General features: G+C 39.4%; 1 protein-coding gene across 2 annotated transcripts in view; it reads right to left on the minus strand.

Moving 5' to 3' along the window:
• Positions 1 to 1,427: 1,427 nt before the first annotated feature.
• Positions 1,428 to 12,380, minus strand: part of MACC1 (MET transcriptional regulator MACC1) — a 43,315-nt gene continuing 32,362 nt past the window's right edge. Inside the window, exons 3-5 of one of the 2 annotated variants that reach the window (XM_072153813.1) lie at positions 7,854 to 9,886; positions 7,452 to 7,640; positions 1,428 to 5,646 (exon numbers count right to left, since the gene is read on the minus strand). In XM_072153813.1, coding sequence (XP_072009914.1) covers positions 5,437 to 5,646; positions 7,452 to 7,640; positions 7,854 to 9,886 — 2,432 coding nt within the window. In that variant the 3' untranslated portion in view covers positions 1,428 to 5,436. The remainder of the gene's footprint in view (positions 5,647 to 7,451; positions 7,641 to 7,853; positions 9,887 to 12,380) is intronic. The other variant, XM_072153815.1, reaches the window with a different exon arrangement.

Consider the following 12,380-nt stretch of genomic DNA (forward strand, 5'->3'; position numbering starts at 1 on the left):
ACTCCAAATTGCTCCCAATTTGATAGTAGATGCACTGCAGCAAGTACAGCCACCAGCAGATCAACCAGAAATCAAATATATATAACGCTACTGTAGGCGTAATTAAGACGTTTGTATTCTCCTATGGCTATTTTCTAGCCAAGTATTACAGCACACTACTATGCCAGATCAGATGACGCTGAGTTATGAAAAAAATAAACGTAAAATAAAAAGAAACTGGCAGACTGTGCCTAATTCTACTCAAACCCCTAATAAATTTTCCCACTTTGGTGTTTGAGGTGGATATGTGTGTCACTAAGAGCTAAACACAACGGTAGCAAGTCCCCCTGCTAATTCCTCACAATATGGTACTAGCTGCAAATAAAAAAAAAAAAAATTATAACGTTATTGTAGCCCTAAGAAGGGCTGTTGGGTTCTTTAAGAATCACTCCTGCCTAACAGTAAGCTAATAGAACACCCTAACGCTTTCCCTGAGCAGCAGCAGCTCTCTCCCTAGCGGCATCCAGACAGAGAATGATCCGAGCAGCGCGGGCAGCGGCTAGTCTATCCCAGGGTCACCTGATCTGGCCAGCCAACCACTGCTATCTACGTGTAAGGGTACCACGTCATGCTGGGTGGAGTGCAGAGTCTCCTGGCTTGTGATTGGCTCTGTTTCTGGCCGCCAAAAAGCAAAACGGCGGGAGCTGCCATTTTCTCGAGCGGGCGAAATACTCGTCCGAGCAACGAGCAGTTACGAGTACGCTAATGCTCGATCGAGCATCAAGCTCGGACGAGTATGTTCGCTCATCTCTAATTTCTTCCAAAGCTATCTAACAGATATTTTGTGATCTTTTGATCACATAAAATGTGTTATTCAGCTATTTTTAGATTCAAACATATTCACATAAAACAGATCAAAGAACAGATCTTGTTGTCAGGGACATGCTATCACAGGTCGGCCTCACCCCTAGGGATTTGCAAATGTACAACAAGCACTGGGTGTGTCTCTACCACCCATCTTTAGTATTTATGCTGCATATTAACCAAGCTGCACTTGTTCCTGAACTTGTAAGTTTATTAAGGATGAAGAGTTTTATAGTCACTAAACAAGAACTTATACATCTCCTCTAAATAACTTTATATAAATAAAAATCTGCAATAGCTCGGTCTATGACACACTGCATATAAGAGCACACAGGGGACTTATAGAACAGATTTGTCAATGTGTAAATGAGTAAAATGACAATTTATGGTGGAAGGAAGGTTCAGATCTATATAATATGAGATGATTCACCTTGAAGGGATAATAGGTCATATCCAAGAAGTCATGTTTTTTTCTACGTAAGAAATTAAAATTTATATTTGCAAAACTACAATAATTATTTTTAAGTGAAAAATAATTTTATTAACAATTAGTCCTGCAAAACATATTCTGCAATACAGGGTTAGTGGCCACACAATATAATAAATAACACATAAATATTCAGTAATGAAAGAGTACAATATATGCTGCAGGCAAATGTGCTACACCATGCACTACACTCCTGACTGCAACAGCATTCAAAGGGTTGGGGTAATAGAACGTGGGGAAGAGGGATGGGAGTGTAAAATGGAGAAGTGACGTCATCAACAGTCTCTGAGTAGGCTCTGGTCCAGTTTGTGGTTGTATTGGATATATCCTCAATAATGTGGATGCCAAGGTCATGTCCATGGAGCACTGAGGTCTACTCTTAGCTACTGCTGGGAACAAATTCTCAAGAGTTACAATAATTTATAACTGGATCTGGACAAACCCAACTACCAGAAGAGGATCAATAGTGTATTTTTTGAAGGTACCTCGTCTTCCTCTGAGAACTTTCATGCTTGTCGATAATCTCGCCTGCAGGACCGGCCCCAGCACTGGGCGTACCCGGACAAGTGCTGGGGCCCAAAGCTGCTGGGGAGGCCCACATAAGCCAACATAAGCATTCCATGGGGGTGAGGGGGTGTAAATAAAAAAACCATGAGAAGGCTGTACATAAAATAACCATGAGGGGGCTGTTTGGTATGATAAACTATGGAATATTTTAGGAAACATGAGACTGTTTTAGTTTCTGAATTTTTAATACTGCCATGTGAGTTCAACGCAAAGTGGTCTACTGAGACTTGGTCGTCCTGGGGCCTACTGAAACCTGGAGCTGGCCCTGTTTGCCTGTATGGCCATCCATTCAAGATCTTTTTGTTTGTTGGTTATCCTGCTAGAAGACACATTTTTCCACATTTCGAATCAGAAAGCTTTGAAATAGACTCTGGTAAGTCTGTGGTGTGGATGAGCTTATAAATTATGTCTTGGTTTCCACAAGGAAGGCTTTAGTCTCTCCAGGTGGTGTTCCTGCACAAACTCAAGAAAGGAGAACAGGAATGGACCTACATCTAGAGAGACACTCTATAGCAAAGTAGCGATGTTGGGAATCTTGTTTCCCACACTATTAGGGGAGAACTGTGAACTTTACTCTGTTCGTTGTAGAGATCCAAATTAAGCAAGAAAAAGTCTAGACTCCCAGGATCCTGATAAAGAGAAGTCTTTCTATCCTTCGAAGATCTAGACCTTGGCCCCTTAAGTAGGTTCGACTAAGTGCCCCCACAGGACATTGGTCTGTGCAGAAGACAGTCAGATTGTCTATGCAGAGTGAGAACTTTGTAAAGTTAATCTGGTTTTGGGAGGTCTTCTGGTTTATTCTTTGTTAATCCAGTTTTTCCACAGTTACCAGGCCATGACTGAAAGAATGTTTAGTGGAACTCTAATCTAAATGACTGCCCTCTTATTATTTTGTGAAGTCCTTGCAGCCTCTATCTATCATTATTATGTAACATTTAAAATGTTTAAAGGGGTATTCCCATGAAGACAAGATTTTTAAATATACTCAGGATAACAAAATAACACATTCTCTAATTCAATGTTATTAAAAAGAATACATTTTACATATATAATTTCAACCTGTCTTATATGGTGACAGCTTCCAAGGATTTACTCTAAAAGCTATAAATAAGATAAAATCTTTATCCAGGGGCGGCAATCTCTGTGTTATAGTTTAGATGTAGCAGTGCTGACAGTGTTCGTAATAGCTCAGAAGTAGCAGAGCAAAAGTGTGTCATTGTATAATATATGCATCTCATGGACCTCATCATCTCTCATCTCTGATCTGTCTCATCTCTATTTTTCTCTGTGTCAGATACTATTAAAATGTTTAGAAGCTAAATAAAAGTGTAGGTAAACCCTGTACCCTGATAATCTAACCACATTGTCAACACACAGCATCTCATAGCACTAGAGGAATCATGAAGTATCTGCTTAGTGAGTCCCTACCCAATCTGGAAACTTACTCTGACCATCACTGAGTGATAGGAGCTAGAACAGTAATAAAACTGAGTAAAATTGTGAGGTTAAAATGATCTTTATTGTGTAAACATCACTAGGGGATTCAAATTTGAGAACTTTCTTTCATCAGCAAACCCCTTTAACCATAACATCTTCACTTTTATAATGTTCATGTGTGTGAAGCAATGGATTGATTAACATAAAATTACACTGAAGTCATGGTAGTGGGAAATATTATTAAATGCGATTTGGAATATATCTTAAACTGTATATAATAGTAAAACTAAAAATATGTAATTTTCAAATGTTTATTCTGTAGATCATCGTTAATGTACATGTATAAATCATTCATCTACATACATACAATTTAGGTAGGCAGTAACAAGTAGAATAGGCAGCATCTACAACACATTTCTTCTAGTAGATATTCACAGAAAAGTTATATTTGGTTAGATAATACATCACATAATACAAACCACAGCACTAGACATCAATTGCTTATGAGGGGTGTAACCTATAGGAGTCCAGTGGGTGAGGTCAGACCTGTGGAATACATGATTCTTCATGGGGCATGGTTAATATTTAACATTGAGGTCCACCAGCTTTTGGGTATATCACTATATTCCTATATTCACAATTTTCTATACTGAGTTACAGACATAAAGAATTTTTTTTTTTTGTTTTTTATAATGTAACAATAACGGACATTAAAATCCTATTCATTTTTCATTATTGTATTACAATAGTGCATAGATCTCTACAGACATTTATCATCTCGCAATGTAAAAGGATTATCTCATAAAGAATATTGTAAGGTTACAGTGAACCAGGTTTTACCCCACTACACTAACAGCCCCCTCAGGTAGTGGGGGAAATGTGCTTTCTAGAATTCTTTCATTTATGTGAAAACTCAGCTGTTTACCCATAAAAGTCACCTTCAATGTGAAAATAATGAGAGAAGAGTAATATTTTGACTGAGATGAGTCACATTTAGGGGCTGCAGGAGAAGTGTAACTATCTTTGAATCTATGTAACCTAGAAACATGCTTTTGGTATCATTTTAAAGAATCTTATCTTTTAGATTGATCAAATTTGGATTTTTATTTGCAGCTTGCATTTCCAACATTTTTAACTCTCTGTATCTGTAAATCTCAGAACCACAAGCTGGATGGGAAAGGAAAGATTTGAAGAACGAGAGAGATGATTTTGAACCTTTTACCAATAAAATGGTAAAAATGTAAAAAAAAAAAAAGAAAAGGAAAGATTTTATTCTAATTTTTAATATGACACCTAAGTAAATGTTTTTTCTAGGTCCTGTAGAACTGAACATTGGGGCGTCTGAAGTGAAGTGCAGGGTCCCTGCAGCCTCTAAACTTGACTCACCGTAACTAAGTTTACTCTTCTATGCTCATTTTCACATGAAGGAGAATTTTTTCTAGGTAAATGGAAGAGTGTATAAAAGAGGGAACTCTAGAAAAGACATTTCATACCCTAATGGACGGGGCAAGTAGTTTAATGGGGTAAAATCTGGTGACAGAGTCCTTTTAAATACAACCCATAATGAATTAAAAAACACAGAAATAATATGCATCAATGGTTTAATATAGATGATACCATCATAATAACACCAACACAATAATTTACATATGATATAATCCAGAATAAATATTTACTATAAACAATATAATTTAAAGAATATTATCACAGCATGAGAAGGATCTGGATATTTTGAGATGAATACTTTCTGATAATATTCACAGACGTATTAATATATAGAAAATATATATATATAGTAAAAGGTATTACTGTACAAATGTGCTGGTAGGGAAAACTAAAATAAAAGTCAGATAGCTTGAGTACTATTGTATATGTTTGAGCACTTTATACAAACTGGCAATGTATGGCATACCAGCCATCCGGTCATTTTAGAACACTGTTTGGGTTGCTATGGCACCAATCCTCAGGAATTTTCGGAATTATACCAATATCATAAAAGCACCACAAATTTCCCTTTATAACGGCATCAGGATCTGACGTCCACAACATGAGGTGGACAGTTCAGGTCTATATCAACATGTTAGTCTCTAGACAAACTACAATTAATCCTCAGGTTTAGAAAAAGAAGTTGCCCGAAAGATTTCCATACAATTAACAAAGATAAGAGTCCCGGTTAGCTCCCTCCATTGCCTGGTTACCGGATATTTCATTCTATCCAATGAACAGTGTAAGTCTTGGAGCACATCTCGGTAGCTGTCTCCATAATGAGCTGCCCAGGTATACAGGAAGTCAAAAGCAGGTTTCCACATCATCTGTGAGAGAAAGAACATTAAGGGTTAATTAAAAAAAAAAAAGTCTCATAGAGTCCTTATTTTTCAGAATATTGGTAGGACACCACCCAAGCATCCTTTTTCAGGTTTGGCTTCTACAAACATAAATTCCATGGAAGTGGCATTAGAAATGAATGAGAACATCTGTGGTTAGATCCAGGCCAAAAGTTGACCAACTAGTATGACAATTTAAGACAGATGGTTGCAAACCTATGGCAAGGGTGCCAGAGGTAGCGCATATTCTATTGCCACAAAACAGAGTTCAGCAGACAGGAGTCAAAGCATCCCCCTGCCATCCCAAACAGCCCTGGGACTGTAGGAAGAGGAAGAAGGCGCAGAAAGGTCGCATTATTATCAGAGCTATTGGAGCTACTGCTCTGGCACCCATGATTCTTCCTTTTACTTGGAGAGAAGTGTCATTGACTATCCGAATACGACCAGGGGGGTAACTAGGAGAGCCTGGGCCTCATAGCAGTAAAATAGTATGAGTATATACTACACATTCATACACTCACGTGCACACATGCATACATTTATACATTATACACTTATACATACAGTATATACACATCAGATATACACACAAACCATATATAGTATTTATACATCATATTATTACACTTTCAGTATATACACCCTCAGTGTTGTGACTAGGAGAGCAAACTTCTGAATGGGGCCCCACTTACCCCTTAAAAATATACATACAGCATATACACACATAAAGTACCACATATACCCATGCATCATATACACATCACATATGCATATACATTTAGAGCATTTACACATCACAAATATACACATACAGCATATTCACATCCAAGACCCCAGATGCCGGGGCCTCCTGACATGCTATGGGGGTCCTATGACACGCTATGACATGCAATGGCTGCTACCTCTGTAGTTACGCCCCTGTGACTTCAACATAGCAGGAAGCAATAAGTTACTGCTTAAATTTGTACTTTGCAAAACAATGAGTAAGTTTTGGTTGCATTTGGGGCACTTGGTTCGCTATCAATGGTATAGACCAGTGGTGGCGAACCTATGGCATGGGTGCCAGAGGTGGCACTCAGAGCCCTTTCTGTGGGCACTCAGACCATTGACCCCAAGACAGAGTGCACGAAACAGGAGCAAATTAACCAAATCTTCCTGCAGTCCCAGGCAACTTAAGAGATGCTGCTCTCAATGCTATTTTAAAGCAACACTTCATTGGCTTTTTGGAACTGCAGGAAAAGTGAGAAGGTGTTGATAGAACTGCATTATATTTGTAGGTCATCCTGCTGGACCTTCCATTCTTCCTGTACAGAGAGATGCTGGTGAGAAGCTACAATGATAGTCTGAATGTGCCCTCCTTCTCTTAACTGTATTGGTGGCCCCAAGGGGCCGATACGATTGGAAGATGTTGAAGAACAGGTAGCAATAAGTTACTGTTTAAAATGCAATGTTGGCACTTTGCGGTAAACAAGTGGATTTTGGTTATAGTTTGGGCACTCAGTCTCTAAAAGGTTCACCATCACTGGTATAGAGAGTCTCTTGTAAAGTCACCTGAAATATTAACTTACTAAACATTGGTGATATAATGAATAATATACTACAACCAAAAAGACATCTCAAAATAATATTTTATTTTAAAATTATATAAAGACCTCATTACTGGTCTCTTCTACATCTGAAGTATGTAACAGTAGGTCCTTCTATCCATTCTATATTTTACAAAAACTTTTCATATTGGGGGGGTATATATGGAACTTTTGAGGTAGAGGAAAAAAAAAGGTTTTGGAAGATACCTGGAGGTTGACTTCTCCACTCTTTCCCTGGTGAGGAATCTCATAAGCCTCAATCTGTTGCTTGGTAAGTCTGGCAAGTTTCTCGGCAAGCTCTCTCCAGCGTATGCCGAGCTGTACAGCCGCAGTCAGGATAACCGTATCTTGTGTAAGACGAGCTACTATGCCTTGACAGTCCATCTTTAAAAGACCCTATGGACAGTCACAAACAAAGAAAACAAGGATTATCAAAGAGCAAACAGTGAAGCTTTTCAGATCTTCATCCAATAAAATTGAAAGTGTCCTCAATATTCTAGTCTTGAAAAATACCTTTTAGGGTGAACAGTTCTGTAGACTTTTAGGTCACAAACATATCTAACTGCATCCCCTACATTCCATATATATCGGCTCAGGCTGGATACTTACCATAATAAGCTCATAATGAAATTTCCTCTTTTTGGAGTCGGCGTGACAATCTTCTTTTAGCCTCTTCACAACACAGGACACTCTCTCAGACTCCTTCTCAGGAAGTGTGTGACTGAGATCATCGAGGGAAAGATGTGAGTAACCAAGGGCATCGGCTAAGGCTCTCCAGTCCTGGACCTTGTCGGAGACGTTTGATAGCACAGATGAGTATATGTAGGTCAATTTCTTAAACGGCAGTGCTATCTGATCCAATAACATCTTGGTTGTAAAATGCACATCTGAAAAATCAATGACTTGATCTTTGGAAATAATCTTAACATTTTTGCAGTGCACAAGGCCAACTTTTCCTCTCAAAACACCAACGTACCACTCTTTCACCTTGGTCTGACCTATGGCCTTAATTTTATCTTCTCCAAGGATCGCAATTGTGTCACCTTTAAAATATTCCAAAAAATAGTCAATTTTCTGTTGCCTCAGGACAGTTTTTAAAGTTACAGCAAAGTTAAGCAGCTTCATAGTTTTATCCTGGAACTTAGGATATTTCACAGTGTTCCTTATGGGCATGACAGGTGTAGACAAGACCTGCTTACGTTTCTGTAGGCGAGTTTGATTTTTTGGAGTGCAGTGTATTTTTGGTGCAGGGTTTGGGGTAGTGACTGGAAATTCCGATATTAATGATGAACCTTGGCTGTCTTTGATCTGAACGGTAAAAACGGAAGAGCTGATATCTTTTCCACCTTTCAACGAGAAAGGGAACTGGGTCCGAATGATGTTACCCGCCTTGAGCTGTTGTAGTTTGATCTCATTACTGTTATCTATGGTTTTCACAGTATAACACGAGTCAATTGTAGCAAAATGAATCAAGAAGTCTTGCATCTGGTGAAACACAAACTGATGCTTCCCCCACAGCTGAAACACAAGCGGTGGCAAATTTTTCCCACGTCTTTTTATATCATCCACCGTGATTTTATCTGGAGTATAGGTATGTCCCATAATGGCCAGAACCGTGGTGAACGCTGGGTGTATATGCTTAGGTCCATACACAGCCACTGTTAAGGATTTCTGAATGTAGTCATATACACTGCTGGTTTGGTTTTTGGTTTGTGCTGCACTCACAATGTATGTGATACGGCTGAGGATTGGTAACTTAATTTGTAACATGTTATTGTAAATGTAGCCATCTGGGATTTTTTCAAATGGACCTTCTTTGTTGTAGCTGTAAAAGGTTGCAATATCAGTCATGACTTGACTGTATGGATCGTTCTTTACCTCAGCTGCAATTTTCATTTCCAGTAAAAGATCTTCTACCGTATTGATGTTGCTTAATGTTATTTCTAGAAGAGGACTAACAGTAGTTGACAGGTTGTTGTTAAGTATGGCTGGGGGATCAAGAAAAGCTTTTAAAGAGATGTCCTGGAATTCCCCTGGTCTTACGTGACCTTCAGGAACATGGACAGTTATATCTGAGTTTGGAAGTTGTACAGAACCTCCTTTATCATCAATTCGGCAAAATGTATGATTGTCTGATGCTTGTGTCTGTCCCCATCCGGGACTCTGGCTCACAACATCCAGGTCAAGACAGGATCGAGTCAATTGTCTATGGCTTAACCAAGCCATTTTGTAGGCTTCTCTGTCATTCTGAAGCCACTCTAAATCTGGTGCCAGAATCTGGCCATCAATCTCTGGAGCATTAGACTGTGTGCTGCCTATATCATCCAGATATGAAACGCTCTTCGACCGTCCAGACTTTATTGTAGCTGTTTTCTCCAAGACATGGTCAATATCAAGTTCATCTCCTGAACTGGATATTGAATGTCTGGTTTCTGAATCCCTAAAGAGGAAGAACGGGTCTTCCTTTAAAATAGAAACTCTTCCATTTGCTGATGTGTTGGCTTGAAGGACATCATCTAGAAAAGGGTTGGATTCGGAGAGTCCATTCCAAAATGGGTTTGTCCGCTTGGGGAAATTCTGTGAATGGTCTTGGAATACATCTGACCAGTTAATGAGTAGATCCAATTTGTTTCCCAAATTTTCTGTGGAAAAAAATAAATAATATATACTGTAAATACAAATGATGACAATGTCAGATTCTAACTTGCTGCATACTGTTCATTATTAATAAGTACAGTTCACAGATTGCATTGACTGCTACAACTCCACTTACATAAGAGTAATTGCTCATAGAGATCTGGTGCCTAAGTTGTCATACATGTTAGTTGTATGTCTGCTAATCACATGCAGTTCTTTAGTACCAGCCGACCATCTACTGTGCATGAGGTCCTACACATAATTTTTGTCTTGTAAAGATAAAACACAGACAGAGGTATCTGCTTGTGGTTTCTATGCCTTTCAGAACATGCCAATATTTGGAGATAAAGATCTGGACTGCACATCCACACATTGTACAACGATCTATTGCTGCTACATTAACAAAAAGAACTCGAGGTTCTTGGTTACATTTTAATCAAATTGTATAAGACCATTTATCTTTACACAGTGACCTTGTTTTAGTGGGTCCCTACTCTAGTGGGTGCCGCATCACATGGTGGCCACTGCAGCCACAATATAGCCCCAATAGAGACCAAGACTGAGGAGCACCCATACTGGTAGGCTAAGCCCCCATGTCTCTTAACCACGGTCCCCATCAGCACTGCACCACAGAAAATTATGCAGTACCCACAGTTTACCACACTTAGTATACATGAAAGGGGTGTTCTCATGTAAGACAGCTATCTATCTATCTGTCTATCTATCTGTCTGTCTATCTAGCTGTCTATCTATCTGTCTATCCATCTATCTTTCTATTGGGTAAAGCCTGCTTTAAAGGCTATATCATACGCTTCATGTTTAATTCTGTGCCTCCTACACTACTGCAATATGTGATCCACCTGAGATCCCAGAGACATTGCTGCTATTTTCTGTAACGCCAGATAAACAGGATGAAATCTGTGGTACAGGCAATGTTATGATCAAAGCTTCATTGTTATATCCAGAGAAAGTTTCCAGTGTGCTCCACAGCTTCCCAGTACAGCAAGTATTGAAGAAGCTTTCCGATAAAAAACACCTACACAGAACATATATAACATAGAGATCACATCATCATTCCTTATTCCTCCACAAGGAACCACCGGCACTTCTCTGGACAAAGAGGTGGTCTCAGTGATCAATGTTCAGCAGATTTGGAAAACACTTAAAGGGGACCTGTTGGCCGAAATTGACCTAATAAACCACTACCAGTATGTTGTCAATCAGCCGAACACCTTCCAGATGATGTTTATTTCATGATCCAGTAAGGTGGATTCATCAATAAAATCTACTTTGAAGTGAGATGTAAATTGGTTGCATAAAGTCACAAAGGCAGAAATTTTAACACTAAAGTAAAGCTCTCTCTTCCTCAGAAAGCTCCTTTCACAGTAATTCATGGTCTTGCATCAAGACTAACTAACCAGATCTCCTGAAGTCTGATGCATGATGTCAATGACAAAGGAGGAGGTGTTCAGAGCTCCCCATCTTGACTTCAACTTCCCTCCTCCTTGACTTTAAACAACCAATTTACCGCTGACTTCAAGGTTTATTTTCTGGATGATGCCACCCCACTGGGACATGAAAGAAACAAAAACAAGCTTGACAATATTCTGGTAGTGGTGTATTAGGTCAATTGCTGAAAAAAGGTTCCCTTTAAATATCTTCAGTACAGTGTATGACGGTATGGTGATGGGCAACCTTTTGAGCTAGGTGTGTCATAATTTGCCAAAAAAACTAGCAAAACTCGGGTGCTGTGTCACCTTTAGAAAAAAAACTAATTAAGTAATAACATGTCCAGCAGCGGCCTCCCCTTATTAATAACATGTCCAGCAGCGGCCTCCCCTTATTAATAACATGTCCAGCAGCGCCCTCCCCTTATTAATAACATGTCAAGCAGTGGCTTCCCCTTATTAATAACATGTCCAGCAGCGGCTTCCCCTTATTAATAACATGTCCAGCAGCGGCCTCCCCTTATTAATAACATGTCCAGCAGTGGCTTCCCCTTATTAATAACATGTCCAGCAGCGGCTTCCCCTTATTAATAACATGTCCAGCAGCGGCCTACCCTTATTAATAACATGTCCAGCAGCGGCGACCCTTATTAATAACATGTCCTGCAGCGGCCTCCCCTTATTAATAACATGTCCTGCAGCGGCCTCCCTTCCCTAATAAAATACCCCAGCGGCCTCCCTTTACTATTACAATGCCCCTATCGGCCTTCCTTCCCTAATAAAATGCCCCAGCGGCCTCCCTTTACTATTAAAATGCCCCTAGTGGCCTCCCTTTACTACTAAAATACCCCTAGCCACCTCCTTGTACTACTAAAATACCCCTAGCCACCTCCTTTTACTACTAAAATACCCCTAGCTGCCTCCCTTTACTACAAAAAATACCCCTAGCTGCCTCCCTTTACTACAAAAAATACCCCTAGCCGCCTCCCTTTAAATATAATATAATAATAAACTTATATACTTACCCAGTGATGTCTTCTTCCCTGTAGCT

Source organism: Engystomops pustulosus, chromosome 5 (assembly GCF_040894005.1).
Source record: "Engystomops pustulosus chromosome 5, aEngPut4.maternal, whole genome shotgun sequence".
Lineage (NCBI taxonomy): Eukaryota > Metazoa > Chordata > Amphibia > Anura > Leptodactylidae > Engystomops > Engystomops pustulosus.